Below are 24818 nucleotides of genomic sequence, written 5' to 3' on the forward strand. Positions count from 1 at the left end.
ACGCGGGTCAGCACGAGCTCCCATTAGAGCCACGAAACTGTCCCGCGGGAGGCTTTGAACTTAATGGTGGTTATTTCTCGCCTACTGCGATGTCTTTCCAGAAAAGGTCATTCTGCTCTAAGGAGATAGATCCCTGAGGTCCCTGTCCTGGAGAGGTCTAGAGGACACCCTGGAGGAGTTCCCCGAGTCGTGCACTTGCCAGCAAGGTGGAGGCTTAGAGCCGAAGAGCAGCACCCCACACATCCAGGCGGGCTTGCAGATAGATGCTGGCCTTGGTTCTTCTTAGCGGCTTGATGTCTGGGAGTGGACAGTCGGGCTTGACTGGTGACCGGCTCTAGCGCCTGCCCAGTTTCAGGGCCATCCACACTTCTGCGCTTTGGACTGAAACCCCCACGGCTCAGAAGCGGGAGAGTGGAGGGAGGAGGGGGTCAAAGGAATGGGGAGTAGCAGTGTTGACCCTCCCTTCCTCTTAGACTGATCGCTAGAGAATTTTTTAAAATCTCATTGGGAGGTAGAGATGAGGGAACGGATCTAAGATGAAGAGAGAATCCATTTAATATCCTTTAGAGCAAGGCAAAAGAAAAAAAGAATGGAGAGGTATGTAAAGGTGTGAAGGATCCTAAAATGCAGAGATCCTAAGAAGTAGACCGAAGTTAGGATTAGCAGGGACGAGATGGGTGCCGGGGCAGACGGGGACGTGGCGGAGGTGGGGGAGGGGGGACGATGAGTAATCAGCTTGGTTTGTCAAGAGCTCTGCGGCTGAGAACGGTGGGAGGAGGGGAATGATGGGGAAACCTTTGTTTAATGAGGAAACCTAATTATTGCGCATCTGGAAGTCTTGGTCCCAACTACAAGCTGTAGGCGGGTACCCCCCCCCCGAAGCAGTGCGCATGCCCCAGTCGTTGAATTTGCATGATAAGGTGCACACGTGAGCCAACTATGGCGGAGCCCCACCAGCGGCCAATAGGATCCTGCTCGTACTGCGTGTCCAGGTCACACTGACATCGCGGTCCCCCCACAATAGGCCTTTAAAACCCACTTTAAAAATAAAAGGAATGTTTTAGTATTGATTCTCGCCGTGGCACGCTAGACTTCTGTGGAAAATAGACGTTTTTATAACTGCACATACATTTACTACAAGCAAGGGTTAAAGTATTCAGAATTTAAGGGAAAAAAAAAGAAGAGAGGAGTCTGTTCAAAGAGCACTAGCGGGAAGTCAAGGAATCCTGGGGACTGCTGCCTTCAGAGCCCTGAGATTTGTGTCAGTGTTTTATCTGCCCAGCCTGACCTGTCCCTTTAAAATTACTCCTAGCTCATTGATCAAATGAGCCTCAGAAGCAGAATATTACATGTGCAAGCCTGGTTTGAGAAAACAGCCCCCAACTGGCCTCTTTCTCCACCCCCATCCTTAGACCTCATTGTTGCTGGGCCTCTAGAATACCTGTAGCTCCAAACCTCCCCCTTTCTCAGACTTTCCTCAGAAGTGATCTGTGTGGTGAGATTAGTGGGTAAGTGCGTTCACATCTGTGAAATGGGGCTAGTTAGGGCAGAAGGAACTAGAAAGGTAGAAACATGACATGCATCTCCAGCCTGTCTGGGCCTCACCCACCGCCACCCACGCTCTGAGGCTGGAAAGGATGAGGTTGATTCTCTGGGGCTGCAGAAGGGGTGGGCCAGCTGGGAAATATTACCTAGCGTGCCCCATCTGTGCACCCAGCACTGCTGCCTGCCCTCGCTGCAGCACTGTCCTGACAGTTACCAACCACCCTGTCCTCTTCCCACCATACAGCCTTGCCAGAATTACTGCCCACAAATGGGCCTTCAACATCCCAAGAGTGCTTCTGTCCATGACAGGAAAACTACTTGTTCATCTCACTGAAATAAAACAGGTGGGGATTATTATTTGCAGTTCCTCTCCCCTTTTGTGTAATTCACAAGTCTCCAGTGTAGGATTAAGCTTCAAATGCATTTGGTCAGATACATTTGGTCAGATACAAACTTTTTAGTGCTTGTTTCAAACAATCACATGCTTAAAACCATCCCAGCAGTGCCTCTGTTTGTCTCTTTTGCCTTTCTCACCCTCCAGGCCCTTTCACTATAACATAGACTCTTTTTTGTTCTGGAAGGTGTCAACTAGAGTTCCATCCCAGCCCTCCGAGGTGCAAGCCACTAAAGAGTGACTACAAGGTCTTATCTGCTCATCTAAGATCAGTAGTATCTAATCAATAAGCATTAAGTTGACATACTGTTAAGCATTTAGCTGCCAGCATCCATGTCTATTTGTGAAGGAGATACCCACTGAACCTTCAGAAGTGCTGGTTGATACCCTTTGAATAGAGTAAAAAAATGTTATCACAATTATGCTTTGCAGAAATTAAGCTTTCTCCTAAGCTGGCCCAATACAAGAGGCTTCAAGATGAGATAGCCATGTTGTGTAAAATACTTTTGAACACTAGCTTTGAGGGTTTCTCTTAAGCTGACTTAACTTTGTGCTTTAGGAAAATAATGGTGTATTTGAAAGAAAATATAAACCTGGGGGTAAAGCATCCATTATCCAATCAATAATTTTCACTGCCCACAGTTGAAGCAAAATCCCTGTCTTGGGAGTGGCTGTGAAAAGTGAAGGAGGTTTTGGGTAAAACTGAACCAACATAATTCTCAAACTCATGTCCCCGCATTTTGATGAGAACTCACTGTCATCTTTGAGAGAAGACCAGCAGACTGAGGTCAGGTGGGAGACACTGAGGTGCAGACAGGACAGTGACCTGAACCCAGCCTCTGCCTTAGCCTCAGCCTCTGGAGCTGCTGTTTACCAGGATCCCCTCAGCTTTAACCCAGACTGTCCTGCGGTCTCTTTGTCTCCCATGTGTACTGACCTTAGGGTACTTTCTGGCTCCTGCCCATCCCAGCAGGTGTCAGCAGGCTTGTTGGTAAAGCAGCTGAGCTGGGAGCATGTCCTTTCCTATGTGGGGCTGTTCCCCTCTTAAGTGTGGACTTGTCAAGTTATAGGGAAATAGCAAAGGCAAAGGTGGGTAAAAGGGAAGATATTGAGGACAACTACAAAAATGCAATTAATAGCGGGAAGGCTTCTGGTAGCCAATGCTACCTCCTCCTCATGGAGGAGAGCTATGACCACAAGTGAGCTGGGGCAAAGAAACCTCCTTCCTGTTTTGGGTCTGGTGGTTAGAGGGATGGGGGAGATTCCTTTTTGTCTAGTGCAGGTCAGCCAGGGAGCAGGGCAGGGACTCCCAGTCCTGCTGCAAGTTTTCCAGGAACCCTGTCTCAACATCTGTCTCTACCTGCTCTCCCGATTTAACTCTGTTGCCTGGGACCCTCTGACCATGCATTAGGTGTTACTCTAAGGACATTAAAGATGCTGCAGGAAGCTTTTCTCTGTCTTCCTAAGACTAGGCAACTAACCCAAGCCAGTCTGCAGAACAGGGCAAGCACGCCTATCCAAGGCTGGCCTTTTCAAACAACCTGGATAACAGGCTGTGTCTTGAATATGAATTAGCCTTCTGCGCTGGTGTGACTCCGTTTTGAAAAGCAACTTGTCAAAGTGTGGTTTTAATTAAATGTCTTCCGGTCCTGAAAGAGTACATGTTTTGTAAAATATATCCTAGCATGAAATTTACTTCCACGATCTGAAATTAGGTACCTTGTAAATGTTTTCATAAAAAAGAAATAGGAAGGGTGTGTGTGAGAGAATGGAACAGTTCATACTTGCTGCGTTTCTTTTAAGCGTCCTGCCAGCCGGCCCAGGCGCCGGACAGGTCCCAGGCCGCCCTGCCAGTGGGCCGGGACAGAGGACAGACCGCGCGCCCAGGACACGCGAGTAACCTGAACCCGCCCCGGCAGGCGCGGCCCAGCAGCTTTGGCAGTTGGAGACAATTCAGCAGTCAGACAAGTTAATCCCGCACTGATTTGTTTCGGATCCATCTGCAGGACGCCGGATGCCGCCTTCAGCTGCTGCTGCAGGCACCTGCCTCGCTCTCCACCCGGGGCCGCTGCGCCCGTCCGGTGAAGTTGAACAGAAGAGATGGGAGGGTGCAGAAGGGCCCCAAAGCAGCATTGCAGACTGCACTTCATCTCGAACGTTCAAGTCCTCCTTTAAGAAGTCCTGACTAATATTTAGAACAGCAGCAACGTTGATCCATAGCCGTCCTAAAGAACTGTCCATAACTGTTCCAAACCAATCTCAAAGCTTCCTTGGACGGAGAAGGACCCCCCCCCCCCCAAGGCTCTCTATCACCCACCTGGCGGCGTTTAACATCCAGGTAGCCCTCAGAGAAAAAAGACCCTGTTTTCCCGCATGGGGCAGGGAAGGAGCTTGCGCGAGTTGCGTCTTTCTATTCCGCACAGAATTAAGAGCTGGGCCCTTGAGGGATTCCCTTTTCTTAACTACTCTCTGAGGATCCGGCCAATTCTGGCGGGATTTGCTGGGCTCGAGTAGAACTTGGCGCCCACGGGGTGGGGTGTGATGGGAGGAAAAGGCGGTGGTGGTGGGTGGAGGGGGACGCATCTCCTTTCTTTCATATAATTGGGGCCGGCGAAACCAGAGGGTGGTAGCGCGGTAAGGGAGTGTTATTTACCGCCCTCCACCTGAAATGAGCAAGACCAATAACGCGCTACGCTTTTCGCCCTGTTTACTCCATCCCCATTCAGTGATTGGCAAAACAGGCCCTGAAGGCAAAGGCAATAATTGCTCCGCGCTCTCCTTACTAGGGAAAAGTGTGTAGGCATTTGAAGTGTACTAAAAATAAACGAAGGAGCGAGAAAATGAAAAGGGGACAGAGTGACAATTGGCGGCAATTAAAGCGTCTGCGCATGTTGCTGGAGGAACAGGGACCCACAGCGGTTTTTGTTTTCCCAGGCCTAATGATGTGACTAACTCAGGGAATTTTTGTCCCTGGTTGTGTGCGTATGGGTTTGTGTACGCGCGCGCGCGTGCGCGTATTCAACAGCCAAGGAGGCCACTGCAAGGGCCGGGTGCGTGGGTAGGGGCCGGGCAGCCTGGGACCGTTTCTGGGCCCTGAAAACCCGTTTGGCCTTGGGAAAGAGCCAGGTCCAGCTCCCCCTGTCTTGCCAGCCGGTCTCAAGCGAGAGCCTCTGTCTAGCATTCGGCGGCCACCTCTTCCAGGAACTTTGGGACAAGCTTTCAGCTCTAAGGTGTCTAACCTTAAACGGTAAAAACATAATAATACTAGCGCGTATTTCACCACCACCAGAGATGTAAAGGATAGGAGGTGAGGAGGGAGGGTAAGGGGGGCGGTTAGCCAAATCAAAGCTTGGGAGACATTTTGACAGAGAGCTTGAAACATTACTCTTAATTTTTGGAAGGCTTTCAAGAAGAGAAAGGGTGGGGTGGAGAGAACCACAGCTTTCTCCTGTCACTGGAGCGTCCAAACAGAGAGGGCTCCAACCTCCCCACACGCGAGAACACACAGTGGGAAATTGCTTCGAGATACATAGTTAGGGCTTTCTTTCCCCAAACTCTATCTGAGCCGTGAACTTTGGGAAGGAAGGGGGAGTCCTGGATGTCAAAAATCTTCATTGCCTCGATCCCGGGGAGATCAGAAGGGTAATAATCCCAGGCCGTGAGCTCTGTCTGGGCCTGGCTCTGGCCGCCCAGCCTCGCGCCCAAACTGGGGCCCCAGGTGGATCTGCGACCCCATCCCTACCTCCGCCTCCTTCCCCCACCCTTGTCTAGGGCCACGGAAGGGGGTGGGGGCGACACTGTGTAGCCACCGTCAAGTCTAACACGGGCTGGCTTCAATGAAAGCTGGCAAATCCGGCGAGTCTCGGAGAAATTTTCTTCGACCCTAATTCAATTTTAAAGCGGATTTTTACTATTAAAAACGCTGCCGAGCAACACATTGAATTAATCTGACTGTACGGTTTTAATTACAGTGAGGCTTTCTCTACAAATCTGTACAAGACAGTGGCTGGCTCGGGGAGGATCTCTGCCTCCTGAATTCCATTATCCGGCCCCACGCCCCACGTTGCCCGCAAACAGCAGCGCGTGGGAGCCAGCTGCGGGCGCGAGTGTCCCTGCTGCCCTCTGATTCTGCCCGCCGTCGGGCTCCTATCCCTTCTTTCACCCCAGCCTGACGGAGAGCCCTGGACACCCGCCTGTCTGTTGGCTGCACTGATATCCCCAAATGCTGGACTGGCTTTTAAACTCTTGGGCCCAAGACCTTTGAGCCTCCAGAGCCTCCTTAAAATGACTCATTGTTCCAGGGAGGGTTGACCGCTTCTGTAACTTTTTAAAGTGTCCTCCAAGCTTCAGCTTGGCAACGTGATGCCCTAGATGTTTGAAGGAAAAGAGGCTAAGGGGCAGGGGGCAGAGGGGAGAAAGGGGTAGAGAAAAGGAGGGGGTGGGCCACTAGGTTTGCTGTTCTGCCATCCCCCTAACCCTCCCCAAACAGGGCTGTTTTGATCAGCCTTAGTTTTATCTGCTGAACAACTAACATTGTGTGTGTAAAGAACAGGATGGGGAAGAAAACCTAGAGGTACTCTCAAAATGAAGCAGATCACATCCATTCTCTCTCCTGGTCCTGCTCTTGTTTTCCTTCTCTAACTCCCTTTCTTTCTATGACTTCTGCTTTTCCACTCTCTCTGCTTCCGCCTCCACAAAGCCTGTGGGAAGAAAGATGATGAACCCAAATATGAACGCAAACATGTGTCCAATGGACACAACTCAGTGTGTAAAGAAGCAAAGGCATGGAGATCCGAGGGAAGGGGCTCACTTAATGCAGAGGGAGGGAGCATTTTGCTCTCCGTACAAAATCAGTGAAAACTACCAAAAAATACTATTTCATTCCCTTGGGTGGGGTGAGGGCGGAGGCTTTCTTTCTCTGAGATTTATGTAAAAAGGATTTTATTTTGAACAAAAGAGAAAAGGCAGAGTTAGGGGAGTGAATTTGTTTTAATAACCCTCACTTCTAAGGGCTCTCAAACTAGTTGTCCTCTAAGGAAAGTTTTGCTAAAAATCTAATAAGTTACCTTTCCTTTTATTGGGATGTTAGAAAATAAAGGGAATAAGATAGGCATGAGCATGAAACTCACCAGAGCATTGACAACTCAAGGGTAGTCAGGTACAGAACAACTCTCTAATGAAAATGGTTTTTCTTTCTTTTTCTGTTGTAACTAGAGAATCAGCTAAGAACTCACATGATAGCAAGAAGTTCCCATCCCAGGTTTTCTGAGAAGTTGTCCCAAGCCTGGTTCTCCCTTAATGTTGAGGCGTCTACTGTGACTTTGTTATTGTTACTGCTGATGAAGGGATGCAGGAATTAAAACAGAGGGTGCTTCGAGGCATTTAGGAAGACGCTTGGTCAGCTATATTAACTCCTTATTATGCCTAAAAATAGTCTGCCATTTCCTGTTGATGCTTGTTCCCTGCCACTCACTCAGGGCAGCATTTATCCTCCAATGGTCAGGGGTCCTGATTTCCAAAGACTGCCTTGATTGAAGCTGACTTCTAACATCTCTGTCTTCCCACTTCCCCAGCTGCAATTCTCAGCAAAGCAAATATGAGGGGCTCTGCTTTGGTTTATCAACAGATTACAAACAGCACCTTCCAGCACAAACAGCATCTAATTCTATTAATAAGTGTTTAAACATTGTTGAATTCTTTTTTTCTTGGACTGAGAGAAAGAAGAGTTTTGTGTATGAAAGATATGGGGTCCTAGGCTTGATAAAAGGGAGGAAGAAATGAAAGGAGGAGGGAGAAAGACCGCATACAGTCTTCAAATTGAGGAAGACAGAAGTAAGTATTATTTCCTCCCCTGGATCTATACTAGGCCCAGCATATTGACTCTCTCTGTTAAGAAAACTTCGGATGATCACATAGCCTGGAAATGTGGTCAGGGAGAGGCAGAAGGTGTTGAATTTGAAAACCTGGAGTCCAATTTGAAACCTGGAGTTGAATTTGAAAACCAGGTTCAAAAAGATCTGAAAGATGAGCCTCCAAGCTGAGACATACTTAGTTGATAGTCTCCAAACTGGACAGTCTAGAAAGAGTCTGTGAAGCCCCCAGTAGGGGTCACCGGTCCTTGCCATCCATGCTGTGGCCTTCCAGCTAACTGTTCTCAGGCCCAGGACTGGATAGATGAGACAGGTGTTGTCCCCAGACTTCAATGAGCCTCTTTCTGTGGAAGGGGTAAACAGGGACCGCTTTTTAGTTGCTTTGGGGGGAAGCCTGGGAGCTGAGGGTGCTAAGATGGCATTATAGTTTTATCCCTAGAGAAAACAATGCCACAATAATCAGTGCTTTCTTGACTACTCTGATCCTTTTGACTCCTCCTGAAGATACCATCACTGGCCTGGGCCAAGAAGTTTGGAAAAGGGTAGCTCTCATGTTCCCTCTTCAAGCTTTCCCAGGTGTATGTGTTGGAAGAGGGGGGGAAAGGTGCCTGGGTTTCCAGGATATTAAGCACTCTTTTCCTACACATGTACACAAATAGAATTTTACATTGAATGGGGGAAAAGACTAGCAGGAATTTTTTTTTTCCTACTAATGTCTCCCGTTGAGAAGGGGGTTCTTAGCATGGCCATGTAAATCAATACTGAGTTATTTCTTTGAATTCAAAGGCTATTTATCCAGGTCTAATTTCTTTAGAATTAACGTGATAACTGAGCCCAACTTAGCAACCAAAACCAGTCAGGCCCTGCCTGGCTTGAATGTACTTCTACAGCCTGAGGAGGCTGCAAACCCTCCACTTGGCACCCAATCTACTCCTTGACCGAGGTACTGCTGCAAACACTGGTCCATAGATAGAACAGCAGGGGACTTTCCCACCCAAAGAGCACCCTCCTCCCACGGTGGCCTTGGGCACAATGACCCCCACACAGGGTCCTGTGCTGGCAATCAGTTGGTATTTCTCTCTAAATAACACTGACAACCGGAATACAAGCCCCAACACCTCGATGTCTTAAAAAGCAAAAGGTGGCTTAGGCCTCAAACCCTGCCTTTTAAAACTTTTTAGTGAGTGTGACCCTCACCTCCTATAGGCCCTAAAAGAGCCTGAGGTCTCCAGATTGCCGACTTTACTTCTATTTTGAATGATAAAGACTTCTTAGGCCTCACCTGCGCTCCTCCTCCCACCACTCCCCCAGGGTTGGCTCGGGTTCCCCGGCCGGCAAGACAAAGAGGTCTGAGTCAGGACCCGACTGGCGGCCAGCAGGGCGCAGGAGCCTGGAGCCCCTGAAGTGGGCGCCTTCGCTTGGAAGCCCTGAGGAATCTGGGAGTTCTTGACTCTCGAGGATGGGCTGGAGGTGCCGGCTGGATGGGAACAAACCAGGGGTGACAAGCCTTCGCTCACTACTGCCGCTCAAGACCCTGGGCGAAGGACTTAGCCTGGTTTATTTGGAGAGAAGAGACGGCGAGCAGCCAGCCACTGAGCCCCGAACTCCTCGCACCGAGACTGCTAGCAGAGACCACACGTGGCAGCCCCTCCGCATGGGCCACCTTGGCACGCTGTGTGGGGCCACAGTAGCTCTTCCCAGGACCAGCTGGAAAGCCGAGTGCTCAAGTCTGCAGTTCGGATTCTCCCCCGCAAGCGTGCTTAGAGACCTCTATCAATGATGCCGGGTTGGTCCCCTCATCGTTGGTTCCGCTCCCCAGCCCGTGGCTGTCTGAGCCCACTCTGGGTCGCTCAGTAGGTCTTTACACAAAAACTGCCACCTTGGTGAATTGCACACTTGCTCCTCTGGGATACAGGGTTGAGATTTTATCCTCTAATGGAGGAGGGATAAGAGCCCTGTAGCTACTACTCAGACATTTCCAGCCCTCCCTGCTTTCTCGGGTATTAAGCAAACAGGAAAAAAAAAAAGAAAAAGAAGAAGAAATCCTTTGCCAATAGAGGCTGCTGTGCTCTGGATCTGGTGCCCAGTGAGGGGACCGTGATGGACCGGCCACAACCCGCCAGGCTTGGGGGTGCCGCCAGAGTCGGGGGAAGCCAGCGAGGAAGGTAGAGCACCTGCGAACAGAAAGAAACACATGCCCGGGGGCGGGGGCCAGTAGGGGGGGCCTTCACCGTGTTAACAGCAAGCTGCAGGGTATAAAGCAATAAAACTGCCACGTCTACCTGCTGGCTTTGAGGACCTTACAAACAAGCTCGGCGCGCAGCCCGGGTGCACCGTGCACACACCAGTGGAGGGAGGAGAAGACCTTCTCTTTCTCTGACTTTCCCTTCTCCACCGCAGTCCCCCACAGATGCACACCCTACACACATCTCCCCCTTACCCAGCCCACCTTTCATTTTCCATGAAGCTTTTTTTGTTGTTGTTTTAATTCATTGCCGATTTGTAAACGCGTGGATCGGGTTACGGGTTCGCGTGTTAAAGCGAACCTCTTGTTAAAAGGAGGGGAACAAGGCACTCCACTTAAAAATGAATTCAGAGTTACTGAACCGGCTCCCAGGACTCCAAAAGTTAAGCGCGGCAGACTAGGAAAGGGAGGGGGAGAGGCGACTAAACGCTGCTGCCCTGAGAACCTTGGAAAACTCTCGGGCAGCCAGTTTCAGGTCATCTGATAATATGGAGAAAGGAAGGAAGGAAAGAAAGAAAGAAAAAGAAAAAGACAATCTAGTCTAGCCCTGCCTTGAGACCCGGGGCTGGGAGCTGGGAAAATCAATTAGCATAAGCCGCTATCGGTCCGCGCAATGAGTTGAAGCTGCGGGTCTGCAGTCACCTTTTCTGAAGTTACCGGAGGAACGGCACCACTAAATTCTCCATTTCTCAGGTCCCTTGGGTCACCCATCCTATGGAGTTCAAGCGAGTAGGGTGCAGAGAAGAAGGCTCACGTAGTTTTCCCAAAGGCAGACCTACAATGTCCCCACAACCTCTAGACATGTTGGCCCGGAGTTGTTAGATTGTATGTTTCTTGGTGTGGCCAAAGGCTTGGGGCTTGGATCTATTCACCGACTAAAAGTTGGCGCCGAGCCCATAGGGGTCTGCATGCCTTGCCCACCCAGTCCGGGTCCACTGGCAGTGCCAACCCCCAGAGTCTCCCCGAGGTCCCAGGACCCTGACCCAGGCACAACCCAGCCTGCCCTCCTCGCGCCGGTCCCCAGTCCAGCTCTCCTACCTGGTGGCCGGGCCTGAGCAGTACGCTGGGGCTCTTCTGACTCTGCTGAGTCTGGAGACTAGAGAGAGAGAGGCTAGATCCGCAGCCCTGGGCTGCTCCGAACTTAATGTCTTTCCCCAGTCCATCTTTGAAAGAGAAGTGGTTCTACCACCTGGATGTGCGGATATAAATCCCCTTGCAAATAATAAATGGATTAATAATAACAAGGTATGAAGTTCTTTTTATAGAAAAAAAGGAGAGAATTGAAACTAAATGCGGCAGTTAGACAACCATTTTGATAAGAGGATAATTGAGGCGACACTGGTGTATAATTAGAGGATAATTTATGCTATATCCACTTTTATTCCACCTCCCAAAATAAACCCAGTCCATAATCATTACAGGCAAATTGTTCTGAATTTTATAGCAGCAATTTGAACAAAGTACTGCAGTTAATCATGGGAGATTTTTGTGTATTCCTGATTAGAACTCTAATTGCCTCCTTCCAGAAAGTAAAAATAACTGTAAAACGACTCTATTTTTATCATTAACAATGTTGACAATAAAATAAAATCAATTGGAATTGTAATCGAGAGACAAATTTAGGACGAAGGCACTTTTACTTGGGTAGTTTATATTGTAATCAAGATTTGCCAAACCACTAACCGCATGTATCATTTGCATATATTTGAAAGCATTACAGTAGCTTCTGTTTTCAATAGGAAAAAATGCATTACTGTCAGTCCTCCAACGATGTGCTTTCAGAAGAAGCTGCTGCGTTCTGAGGGGAAAAAAAAAGATTTCTCCCCCTTTTTTGTTCACTATATAGGGAATACAGCCTGAAACAGCAAGAATCTCGCCAGAACAGGGTTTAATTTTTCTCCTTCTTTACCCCCTCATCCCACCCCACCCATGGGGTCGGTACCAGGTGTGGGGGTTTTCTTCCCTTTGTGGTTTCAATAAAGTACGTCTAGAAAAATCCACGGTGACAGGGCGCTCCCGCGGGACTGCAGTGGGACTGGGGGCGGGAGGGGGAGGTCAAGGGAGGGACCCCTGCTTTAAATGCAGAGGGCACTGCTTCGGAGCACAGGCAGCCTGCTAGGGTGCGAAGGGACTGCGAGAGAGCAGCTCTCTGCCAGGCAGTTCCAAGGCTGCGGTATTGGGAACTGAGGCTCCGGGTTTGGGGGTGCGAGCTGCGGCAGGAGGCGTCGGCGACCGGCCGGGCGGAGGCAACTCCCTCCTCGGAGGCCCAGTGCACGGAGCCGCGCGGCCCCCGGCTGCAGCTCGGGGCAGGGATTGGAGTTGCCGAAGGTAGGCGAAGAAATCGGCGAGCGGCGCACACCCCAGTGGAAGCCGTGCGCCTGTGACGTCAGGGGGCGACTGACCAATGGGGAGGCGCTGCCCTTTGGAGACAAACCATTCGACTCGTGGCGTCTGCATCAAGTCTGAAAGCAGACGCGCAACTTTCGCAGAATCCACCTTAAAATCTCTGCCTTAAACTGCACCAGCCCCCAAAAAATCCAAGGGGGGAAAAGAAGGGGGGGAGAGCAGAGTTCCCCCTCCCCCCCTCCTCTCCCATCCCTCCCCCTTCCTCCTCCCTTTGAGTTAACAAGGCCCCGCTCACTATATCTCTTTATATTAAATATATATATATTAGAGAAGAGCGAGGGAGAGGGAGAACCACCTCCGCCCCCTCTCTTTTAAAAAATTTTTTTTAATTTTTTTTTTTTTTTTTGCAAGGATCCCAAGAGCTAAGGTGGCTGCAGAGGGGAGAGCGGCGCGAGCCAAGTGGGGGAGGGTGGAGGAAACCCGGGAGAAGGCTTTCTCCAGCCCCCAAAGTTTTGATGATGACCATGACTACGATGGCTGACGGCTTGGAAGGCCAGGACTCGTCCAAATCCGCCTTCATGGAGTTCGGGCAACAACAGCAGCAGCAGCAACAGCAGCAGCAGCAGCAGCAACAGCAGCCGCCGCCGCCGCCGCCGCCGCCGCACTCTCAGCAGAGCTCCCCGGCCATGGCAGGCGCTCACTACCCTCTGCACTGCCTGCACTCGGCGGCGGCGGCGGCGGCGGCGGCCGGCTCGCACCACCACCACCACCAGCACCACCACCACGGCTCGCCCTACGCGTCGGGCGGCGGCAACTCCTACAACCACCGCTCGCTCGCCGCCTACCCCTACATGAGCCACTCGCAGCACAGCCCTTACCTCCAGTCCTACCACAACAGCAGCGCGGCCGCCCAGACGCGAGGGGACGACACAGGTGAGAGGCCGCTGGGGCAGCTCGCTTCTCCCGCCTCCCGGCTGCCCCCCACCCCGCCCGCCCCGCTCACTTCCTCAATGCCCGGGCCTCCGCCGGCCCCCTCCCCCAGGCGGCCCGGCGCGCCCCCGGCCAGGCCTGGTGCGCGCCCGCTTGCCTGGCGCCTGCCTGCCTGCCTGGCCCGGCCGGGCCCCTTCGCGCCGCCCCGGACCCTAGGCTTCCCTGCGGCTCGACCCGTCTCGCTCCCTCGTCTCCGGCGCGTCGCTCGGGCCGCGCCTCCGACTCGGCGCAGGCTTCGCTCGACCAGTTGGCCCGCACTGCGCCTTCCAGCCTGCAGGGTCTGTGCGCCCTTTTGCCTCTCTCCTCCCCTCCAGGTTTTGACCCACGTTTGGCAGGACTAGGGACATTTCTGGGCTAGAACTGGGGAGCGTGTTTTGCTCCCCAACCTAATCTGGGCAGCCGGTGGCCTACTTTGCGTGGGGCGCCCGGTGCGCTTTGGTGACCTGGGGGAAGCTGGCATGGCCTCCTGCTCTGGTTAAGCTGGTGACAATTGGGCTCTCTCCCGCGGACTTTGAGGTGTCTCCCACCCCCACCCTTTCAGGGCCCCCTCCCTTGGGTTTTTGATAGCTGCTGGCTACTCCTTTGTTCGTGGAAGTGAAGCCCAGGGCTCAGCACTCGTGGGGGACAGAGTTGCCGCGTGAGGCTGAACCCGCTCCGGTGCTGATCTGAGCCTCTGGTGGTGTTTTGTTTGGGTTTTGGTCCCTCTCGGCAGACTCATTTTCGAACACACCGAGGTATCTTGGTGCACCGGGCTTCGAGCTAGTGACATCAAGCCAACTGGCCGCAAAATCACTAGGGTGGCTCAAGCACACCTGAAGGCACTGTAAAGCCAGACTGAGGGGGCCCTGCTCTTCGGCGGAGAGAGCAGCCGCCCCGCGGCTACGCGCACTCCGGAGAGCGGCCGGCGCCGCCTCCGCTGCGGCGGAGCTAGGCTGTTTGCCCCTCGGCCCAAGGCGCTCCCTTCACCCAACCTCCGCACATTATTAGAGCCCGAGTCAGGGTCTAAAAGTAGCTTTTGCAGCTGCCGGGAGTACCCGGGCACTGGGAACCCAGAGAGGTCAGGATGGCTTGGGGACGCTTCGAGGAAACTGTTCATGGCTTTGAAGAGTCTCGGCACAGGCCAGGCCAAGCTCGGGGAGACTGTCGCAGTAGCCTCACGGGTGATCACTCCTCTGTATCCTTTGCTTGCAGATCAACAAAAAACCACAGTGATTGAAAACGGGGAAATCAGGTTCAATGGAAAAGGGAAAAAGATTCGGAAGCCTCGGACCATTTATTCCAGCCTGCAGCTCCAGGCTTTAAACCATCGCTTTCAGCAGACTCAGTACCTGGCCCTTCCCGAGAGAGCTGAACTGGCAGCTTCCTTAGGACTGACACAAACACAGGTAATTCCAGAGAAGCCCTGAAATGCTGACCCTCACTTGCAGATCGGGCAGGGAGCTCATCAGGAGGAATTCTTGGCCTAGTCAACCAAAGATGGAAGGAGCTTAATGACAAATGCCTTTGCTCCAGTTATGCACTTTTCTGGGACAACACAGTTGGAAATAAATGACCTGGTATTGAATACTGGATTGGATTTGCACATCCTCCCCCGACCCTCAGTGACCCCACCCCAGCCTAGTGTCCTTTGGTGATCAAACTCTTATTTCATCCAGTCCTATTCCAGTAGAACAACACAAAAGAGAGCAAACAAGTAGGAGAAAGAGAAAAAGATGTTTAGACCAGGAGGGCAGTATAAGACCCATGTTTCTTAAGGATCCTTTTGTGGGCCCTGGGACTTAATGAGGATTTCAACTCATTGACATTGGAAGAATTATGAAGTGAAAAGGATGGGTTAGCCAGACATGCACAGGTTCCAATAGGATTTGGTAAAGTGACCAAGGTAAAAACTGTTCATCCTAGGATGGATGAGGTGAGTCTGTCTGAAAATTGTCCTCAATTCAGTTGATTAAATCATCCTGGTTGACTGGCTGGTGCAGGCTAAGGTACCTTCATGGATCACAGAATTTGGGCATAATGGCAGAGCCAGAGATCAAAGAGGAATGTGCTCAAATTATAGCAGGTGAAGCCTCGGTTAAGTACAGTTGCTGAAGTTCTCCGGTCTTACTAATTTGAAAGACGTATGGGGCGTTTTAGACTTCACAGGAAGAGGTTTTAGGTAGGTATATTAGGACCCTTGTCATAGAGCCAGGCTGCAGACACCTGAAGTTTTTGTCCCTGTCGATTAGCTTGGCTGCACAGGGTGGTAGGCCTCATCTGAAATGGATGCTCTTCAGCAAGGGGACATCAGGTTTCTGAGACACGGGCTGGGGACTGATTGTGTGCTGAGACTGAGACTGACTGTCTCAGCACAGATGCTCCTTAAGCTCTTTCTTTTCAATTCAGCCTGGTTTCTCTCACCATGTTGCTGCTGGAAATATTTGGGGTTTGAGATAAAGGGATTCCTGCTATTCAGTAACTTGTATTCCTTTTGGAAAGCAGATACCTAAGGCTAAGTAATTTTAAAGGTAAACAAAGCTGTACCATAGAAGGTGCTTCTTCACATAAAGTAGATCTGGGATGTTACTTTGGATATGCTCCCATCCTAGACTCCTGGTTTGCATTTAATTTTCAGGAGCCCTTTGGCTTTTAGTGCCTGCCCTAACAATCATGACCACAATTTGACTAAACAACATACCAAATAGGGAATGAATGAGGCACAGTCCCTCATCGCTGCAGGATTATGTCAGAAGAAAGGTGCTCCATGTACAGTGGGTGGCATATGCAGTGTATGCCTATGTATGTAAATTCAACGTGTTTGGGTTTTAATCTGTTCTTAGTTATTTGCTCAGGGCACATCCACACTATTAGAGGAAGTGCCTCTGGTTAGCTTTAATCTGAAAAATTCACCGGGTAAAAATCCTCCTTTAGAGTTTGAACCTGGCTATCTCCTTGGCCTTTATTCTAGTTTTATTCTTACTTATGCTGTTGTTTCAAACCTAGGCTTCCATCTAACTGAGGAGTTAGAATGACTTTAGGTATCCGCACAAGATACCAAGTAAACGGCGGGGGGTAGGGTGGGGTGGGGTGGAGTGGCCGGGAGAGGGGAGCGGCTAGGAAGAGGTGGAGGAAGGCGGGGTCTTGAGGGCTTCGTGTTTGCAGGGTTGTCATTTTTTTTTTTCCACTATAGGCACCAGTTCCATGTTTTTCGGGCCTAATGATCGCTGCTGCGTTTCTTTCTAGGTGAAGATATGGTTTCAGAACAAACGCTCTAAGTTTAAGAAACTGCTGAAGCAGGGCAGTAACCCTCATGAGAGCGACCCTCTCCCGGGCTCCGCGGCCCTGTCGCCGCGCTCGCCGGCGCTGCCTCCGGTGTGGGACGTTTCCGCCTCGGCCAAGGGCGTCAGTATGCCCCCCAACAGCTACATGCCCGGCTACTCTCATTGGTACTCCTCTCCACACCAGGACACGATGCAGAGACCACAGATGATGTGAGTTATCCAAGGGCAAAAGATACCCTAGGGAGACGTCTGAACAAGGCAAGGAGGATCCGGGACCTGCTTGCATCTGCCAAACCGAGCCGAAGGAGCAGGCTCGGGAGAACTCTTATGTGTGGCCAGACTGGGCACTTGTTCCCTTCTCTCTCCTCTCCCATTCCCTCGGTCGGTCTCTCTCTCACACTCTTCCTTTTTCTTTTTCTGCCTCCCTCCTTCCCACTTTTCTTTTTTTTTAATTCCTTTCCCCTTCTGCCTTTTCCCTTGAGCAGCCTCAGTAATTGATTTTGAATCTTAGAGAGAGAGAAGGAGAAATAGAGAGAGAGAGACTGGTTTCTAGGCCAGTGCTCCTGAAGCCTCTCACTGTAAGGATATTTTCCCTCACCCCTTGGGATCCAGGCTCTGAGCCTCTTTTTCTCTTTGGGAGTATCCATCAAAACGACTTTTTAAAGCATTTTCCCCCACCAGAAGAATCTGTGCAAACATGGCAGCGTTTTTACTTGTTTAATGAGCTTAAGACATTACATGATGAAAAAGAAGCAGTTTGGACTCCTGCATTTTTATTTACAATCCCAGACAAAAAAAAAAGAAAAAATGAAAGAAAGAACAGAAAAGAAAAAGAAACCCTGACATAACAGCCCTTCTCTAAAGAAAAAGGAAAAATCGGCTGTAAGATTAGAACATTGCCACGAAAGGAATGCTGCATGTTTTATCAAAATGCAATGAGCAAGAATGATGATTTAAACAAAACAAAACCACTTTCCCTCCACCCCTACCCCCAAACCCTGAACTGGAATCAGGAAAGACAGAGGAAACAACCAAAATCACCATTCTATTGCTTTGATATCTTTACTAGGTGAATTGGTGGCATTCACTAAGCTAATAGGGACATTTATATCAAGAAACATTTCTGTATATATTGTTGAATTTTAGTTGTACATATACTTTGTATGTTTTTGTCTTCTTTCATATATGGAGTAAAAGCCACAAAACGCTGAGTGTCCTGTATATTTCTCTTTGTGTGTCTCTGTCTTACCACCCCCTTCTCCCTCCCTCCCAGTATATTTTCTATCACTCTTAAAAGAATTCCTATTTCCTAATATGGGAGACCCTATATATAAACATCAAGTGCCTGCAAAGATATCGGCTTGCAGCACTAACCTTTGTCTTAAGTACTTTAACATTAACCATAGATGTTTTCTCAAGTTCCTTTATAGATTCTATTTTATTGTAATTTCTACACATTTATCTATTTTTAAGAATCATTAGAATGATCTAACCCCAGGTTAACCTCTAGACATCCAGTAGTTTCCAGTGCTGAAACTGAGTATTCTCCTTTCCCTTTCCTCAGCCAAAATAATACAGCTGTATTTGTCTTTGTTTGGAAGCAGCTTTTTTTTTTTTAAACAAACAAATAAAGGAAAGAATCAGAGGGAAAAAAACAGAAACTAAATGCACAATTATGACTACTTCACGTTTACAACCCTTTGCAAGCTAACTAGATAGGAAAACACACAATCCTGGATGAAATACATCCTTCCTTCTGATCTTGTAGAAAGCACAGAAATAATGAAAATGAAAAGTCCTTTCGTCATGCAAGCAGGAAGCCCCATACTGCGAGAATTAATGGCTACAGACCTGGGCATCCTTCAAATTATGAACCTTGAAACCACTGAGCCATTTATCAGAAGTCAATAGAGATACTCAGAGTGCTGCATATAATGACAGCGACATACAGTCGTGCAAAAGGACAGTCACTATAATTAGACACAAAGCAAAGACTACTTACCAATATACCCGTTCCTTTTTTTGTTGAGCAACTTCCATGCTCAGTCAGTCTTCAGAATGGTTTAAAACCGATCAGTCTTGTCATTTTCTAGCATTCGTATTGTTACATTAGGAAAAATGTTTTCTTTTCTTTTTTCCCCCTTCCTACTGTGAAACTTTGGGTTCGTAGCTCCCCAGGATCAATTCTGAACAAAGCCTCCAGCTGCAGTGCCATCCAATTTGAAGCAGACATTGGGGACAATTTAAGGTTTTTATCCACAAGAAGGTTTTTTTCCATTCTCTTAAATGCAGCCATAATTAGAGTAATTTTTCATGTAGCCCGCTGATTACAGCGTTTTTACCGTCAAAGATAATTACCTGTAATTTTCTTCCACTTTTAATACTAAAAAGCCATCTTTATTTAGATTCAGGAACAGGAAAGGCGAAACAAAAGAGGGAAATTATTCTGTTATTCATACACAAATTGCAGAGACGTAAGACCTAAAATTGAAAATTAACCAAAATTATAATGCTGAAAAGAATGGAAGAGGCTGCAGAAGTACAGCTGGTAGTGGGGCTTTGCTGAATTATTCAAATTACGTTAGAGAGAAAGCTACCATACATCGAAACCAACACTGATTTTTCTTTAAAAAAAATCACCAGACACATGCCAAACCACTGAGAGTGCATGGAATTCTGAAACCCAGAAAATGCATTTTAACACATTGGAGATGTTACCATGATGCGCCAGTGCGGATCTTTCTATCTCTCAATATGAGTTTAATTAAACAGCAAGTTCTATCAAGGGGTCCTCCCAGGAACTGGCATTGGAAATGGGCTTCCTCTGGGTCATCTGAACCGAAAGGGTTAATAATTTTCTCTCTTTAGAAGGTATTGACCCCATAGTAAACTGATTTCCCCGAGAGGGATTGGTAGGAGGGGCGTGGGTGAAGTCTCAGTGCCTACTACGCCTCCCCAAGTTCGAACTTCCCGGAGTTGAGTTCTAGAGCCTCGTTCTGACAATATTTTTCAAGTTAAAAAAAAAAAAAGGAACAATAGTTGCGAAGAGTGAGAGTGAAGGGGGTAAATTTCTTCTCGGTGCCAATAAGCATCTCATTTATTTTTTGACATAATTTAGCACAAACGTTCCTCCGGAGAAAGGCCTTTCTGTTTCTGTGCTGAGGTGAGGGAAACAAATTTCTCGGGCTCTACCCGTCAAGTCTCTAGCTGCTTCCAGCGTCTACAGGGTCAGGAAACAGCGTCATCTATAGATAGAACTGCACCGCGTCTGAGAGCGTCTTCCTTGGTATGTCCCTAAATCAAACGGGTTCCCTGGCTCCACAGCTCGACTCTGCATCTCAGCCAATCGTGCCCTTCCAATCCCAAAGTCTCGGCATCGAGGCTTCTCAGGCCACAGCTCCACGGTCAGCGTCCCACGCCTTCCCCCCTCCCCCGCCCCCAGCTTGAGGCGAAGACACTGTAAAGCAGCCCTAAAGCGGGTTCGGAGGCCAGTTATTCCGGAAACTTTATGTCCAATATAGGAAGGCGTCAAAGGGACTATAAAGTCGGCAAGATTCAGACTACACCTGCCCTTGCTAATGTCCGCATACCTGTGATGCTAAAGGGGCATTTGTCCCTAGCGAGCTCCGTTTGCACTCTCAGCGCCCCCAAACTGAAAACCATGACCACGTGTAAGACCTCCATGGATTTGTCTAGGACTAGTTTTGAGTAACAATGTTTCAAAGTATATTTCAGCGTGGACTCTCTAGCAGACTTCCCTTCATACCTTACAGAAACCTGGTGCATGTCCCAGTTTCCAGTCGCAAGCTGCACCAAAAATCAACAGCACAGAAAGCAAGAAAGACAGATTGACTTCTTAAGGATCCCATTCTCACCCAAATCATTGTACTCACCAGAACCACAACCCTTTTACTGTCAAAGTGGAATAAAAGGTCAGACATGAAAACCATCTCTAGAGCAAAGTTGCAGTCCATAACAAATTACAGCAGCAATACATGTAGCTTTGTGTGAGAATAGAAATATAAGCTGTGTCTTGTAGTATGCAAGAAATAAAAACTTACCCCCAGTGAATCTCTCTTAAGCAATGATCAGGGTCTAGAAATCTATACTGAACAGAAGCAGAGGAGAATATTTTTCTGAGTCTCAGGGCAGAAGCTCTTTCTCTATATTCTTGGTTGAGTGAGCACATCCAGGTGTGAAATTGTTTGCACACCCCAGCACCTCTTATATTGCCAGCAAAATTAGCTGTTATTACTGTCACTGTTTAGTGATGGTTAGCGTGATACAAAAAAAAAAAACTGCTGTAATCAAGACCTGGCGCATCTTTGCAAATTACAGATAATTGTAAACGTCCAGATTATGATAATAGCATCCTAATCCAGCCTGCAATATAATTATTACAGAGTGTTACATCTGAAACTGTCCAGTAGGGCTAATTCAGCCATTATTTAGACCCTATTTTTGTACTGCAAATGGGTTGCTGAGTTGAAAATGTACGATTGTAATTTCACAGGGCACTCAATGAGTAATGGTATAGGAAGAGGAAAATACAAAAGTGAAATGTGAACAGTAGCGATCAAATCAAACCCTGAAGGACAAAAGACTGTTTGATTCATATGGAAAAAGAAGAGCGGGAATTAAGAAAATAGCAAATCACTGGTCTGAAGCATTACGTGTCCAAATCTTCAATATATGGAGGGCTGATATGTTTGCAAGGGCTTCTACATCTGCTGCTGCCTGGTGTCTGAAATAGTATTTTTTTCTTTTTTTTTAAAACCTGTCTTTCCCCCCTTCTGTTTCCTAAAGCATTATCTTCCTTTAAAAAAAAAAGTGCCCCTCCCCCAAGCAAAGAACATTTGTCAGTTTCATCATTGTTTCCACCAAGGCAGCCTCACAAAGTGCCTGTCATTTGTTTATGAACATTTTCTTAAATGAATTTTCAATCTCTCCTGTCATCAGAGCAAAATGCCCTGGGTGTTTGTAAGTGTTCCTGAGCTTCATCTCCATTCTCTTTCATTGAGAACAAGTCATTGAGAGTCCTAAAGGATATTAGCAGAAAATATATTAATTGCTGCTAATTAAATAAACCCGGGTGGGAAGCCCTTTTCTCTGCTCACCGTGGCTGGCTATTGGCTTTAATCCTATCATTAACTTTTATTAATTAACCCACCCCTTCTCATGTCAACCAGTCCAGCTGTTTCTTTTGCTACCAGTCACTGATGTACTTCTTTCTGTATTCCAGAAAGTCTGGTGTTTTTGATAAAGAACTGTCCCTGCCCCCAGATCTGGTTGTTAAAGAGCAAGGTCAGTCTCCTTAAACTGTGAAGGGACAGAGGAGAGAGGGAGTTGGAGAATTATAGCAAGAGAGTCTGGAGAGATACAGGAGCACTGTGCCGGTTCCATAGTGAAAGCAGACTCTGGGTTCCAGCTGCTGCCTTCTGGAAGGTAATCCTGCCCAGGCTGAAATTTCTGGATTCCAGCTCTGGTTCCTGGTGGGGATGTCCTGGTCAGGGAGACCTAAATCCGGTACACTCCCAGTAGCTCATTTTTCCCACCATGAGAACTGAGAGTTTCCTGGGCATCTTTTCCAGCCTCTAGGACAATGTGTGATGATTCTCCTCCTACCACCTAGCAAACCCTGGAGCTACCCAGCCAGGGCCACCCTGCGGGGTGGCAAGCAGGCTTCCTTAGCTGCTGTGAATTTAAGGGCAATAATGAAATGTCCCCTGTTTAGTGACCCCTGCTTATAGATGAAAGTTGAGTCCATATCCTGCCTCTTGCCCCGCCCTCTTCTCCCACCTTGCAAATGGCAAACGGCAGAAATAATCCTTGAATGACAACGAGCTTCCAGAGGCAGATTTCTGTCTTCTCGCCTTTGCAAGGAAAAAAAAAAAACTTTAAAATATATCATAGCTTGAACTGTTTACCGCCTTTCACCTTCACCTACTTCTTAAAAAAAAAACAAAACACTGGACTGTCCGTGGTGGAGGTTTGACAGAGAATCCTCACTGAAACTTAGAGGATGTGTGTGTGTGTGTGTGTGTGTGTGTGTGTGTGTGTGTGTGTGTGTGTGTGTAGAATACTGTTATGAAGCCACTTTTTTCCCCTTCCTGTGGCGAAGGTCGTATAATGTGTGGTATTTCCCCATTTTATATAAATCTTGGTTTAGGATGTGGAACAGACTCAACAATACGTGCGCTTTTGGCAGAGACTCCTTTGGGTCCCCGTAAAGCAGAAGTAAATACGAAGTCCCAGCGAACAAAAGAGCAAAAACACTTAATTGCTGCAAATCAGGACTCTCTTCTCTTTTAAAGAGAGATTCATGTAAATTCCCTCGGTTCCTATCTTTATGATTAGAGCTCGACCTATAAAACAGGTTATTACATTACAGCCGACAACCCTGGATGATTGAAAGGCAAGTCTCCCCCCGCCCCTCCGCAGCCGATACTCTGTATACTTTCTGCCCTGTACCACCGGGGAACCTAAAGCTTGTCAGATGCAAAAGAAAAGGGATGGGGCGGGGGTGGGAGACCGGACTGCGTAGAAAAATATTTAGCCAATCCCACATGTGCTACCACTATTGGGGCTGTTTTCGAGGCCCAGAGTTCGCTGTGACTCTGAAAAAACCCAGCACAGTGTGCAACCCTCGCAGGCAACCTGGGAGAGCGCGGAGGGCGGGAGCAAGCCGCAGCGCCCCCTCCCCAACCTCCCCGGAGGCTGAAGCCTCCGCCCAGCTGCTGTGGGAGGGGGTGCTCCTGAGCGGGGAGAGGGGTGACCGCAGGCGGATCCGCCGGCGTGGCGCGCTTCCCAGAGGTGCCGGAGGGCGTCTGCCCTCAGGGCGTGCCTCAGGGGAGGGCTGGAGCGCTCCGGGTTGGAGAGATCCCAGTGGCCAGGGGGAGGCGCGCCATCCCAGGGGTTGCGGGATAGGGCGGGGAGGGGGTGGTGGTTGGGTAGCCCTAAAGGTCCCTCTCTTCGAATAAAAGAAGCCCTGGGGAGGGGGCAGGAGAGGGGCAAGGGGCAGTGTTCCAGGAGACGTCCCTCGCGCTTTGGGCTGGAGAGCTCCGGAGACCGAATGGTGTCAAGGCCAGAGGAAGCTGCAGGGCGCGCTGCGAGGAGGCGAGCACCGCCCGGCCTTGTCGCGCTGTGGGCGACTCCCAGGACGGCGCGGCCAGGACGCCGCGAGCCGTGGGGCGTCCGATGGGATCAAAGAAGCCAAAGGAGGCCAGCCGGCGCGTCTGGGATTGTGGGATAAGGGGCGGGAGAGAGAGGATTGGCATGGGCGGGGAGAGCCTAGCCTGGCCTGGCCTGCGCCTGTGTCGTCGGAAGGGGGTGTGTGCGTGTGTTGGTGTGCAGGTCAACACGCTCCTGTCCGAGGCCGAGACCTGGGTGGATCCGAGTGTGGGTGGACGGGCTCTCGGGTGGGTGCCCCACCGGGAGGGAGAGCGAGCGAGGAGATCAAGGGCAACGAGGTCTGCGGATTCCTGTGTGTGTGTGTCTCAGGCCCTGTGGCTCAGCACTGGAGCCGCCTGGCACCCACAGGAATGCGGCTTCTCTCAGCTCCCCCGGCCGCCCCCTGTTCCACAAGGAGGTGGCCGCCAGGAAAAAGGGGGGGAAAAGGGCAGAAATCCGCCTAGCCCAACACGAGCCTCAAACAAAGGCCAATTTATCTCATCTTTTACAGGAGGGCCCGGGAGGAGGACAGGGCACCAAAGAGTCATTACAGCCGTGCCAGCATGCCCTCGGCCTCCTGGGCTTTGTGAGGAGGTCTGAAGATGGGGACAGGGGCTTGGGAGTACGAGGGCGCGGTGAAGAAGCCCACGGGAAAGAAAATGAAATCTGGGGGTGAGCTTGACATCTCGGGAGCAGTAGACTGACAGCTAGGCAAGTGGAGACCGGAAGGGGCAGACAGAGGTCAGGAGAGTGGGGTCGGGCACTGGGGACCCTGCCGGCGGGGAGTGGTACACATTTACGTTACATATAGGAATAAACAATGGAGGGAAGGAGGGAGGGTGGGAGGAAGGCGAACATCACACGGATATTTTTAGTCTTTGCTGAGGATCTGCTATTTTTATATCCTTGGGCGCGGGACTGCAGGGAGTTAAATTCCCCAGGGAGAATCCCCGCGGTGCCAGGGAAAACCCGCTGCAGACTGGTTTGCCAGAATATTT

At 49.5% G+C, this 24818-nt stretch overlaps 1 protein-coding gene across 1 annotated transcript; it reads left to right on the forward strand.

Moving 5' to 3' along the window:
• Nucleotides 1-12061: 12061 nt before the first annotated feature.
• On the forward strand, nt 12062-17405 carry DLX6 (distal-less homeobox 6). Its single transcript, XM_081531546.1, has 4 exons — nt 12062-12382; nt 12812-13333; nt 14582-14775; nt 16613-17405. Exons 2-4 carry the CDS (start codon nt 12916-12918, stop codon nt 16862-16864), a joined length of 864 nt encoding a protein of 287 aa, XP_081387672.1. The 5' UTR covers nt 12062-12382; nt 12812-12915; the 3' UTR covers nt 16865-17405.
• Nucleotides 17406-24818: the final 7413 nt, after the last annotated feature.

This window comes from Giraffa tippelskirchi, chromosome 10 (genome assembly GCF_054371585.1).
Source record: "Giraffa tippelskirchi isolate mGirTip1 chromosome 10, T2T-mGirTip1v1.2.pri, whole genome shotgun sequence".
Classification (NCBI taxonomy): Eukaryota; Metazoa; Chordata; class Mammalia; order Artiodactyla; family Giraffidae; genus Giraffa; species Giraffa tippelskirchi.

Coding starts and splice junctions, on each gene's coding strand:
- DLX6 (XM_081531546.1), top strand. CDS start 12,916: ATGATGACCATGACTACGATGGCTGACGGCTTGGAAGGCCAGGACTCG. Junction 13,334..14,581: donor GACGCGAGGGGACGACACAG/GTGAGAGGCCGC, acceptor CTTTGCTTGCAG/ATCAACAAAAAACCACAGTG. Junction 14,776..16,612: donor TAGGACTGACACAAACACAG/GTAATTCCAGAG, acceptor GTTTCTTTCTAG/GTGAAGATATGGTTTCAGAA.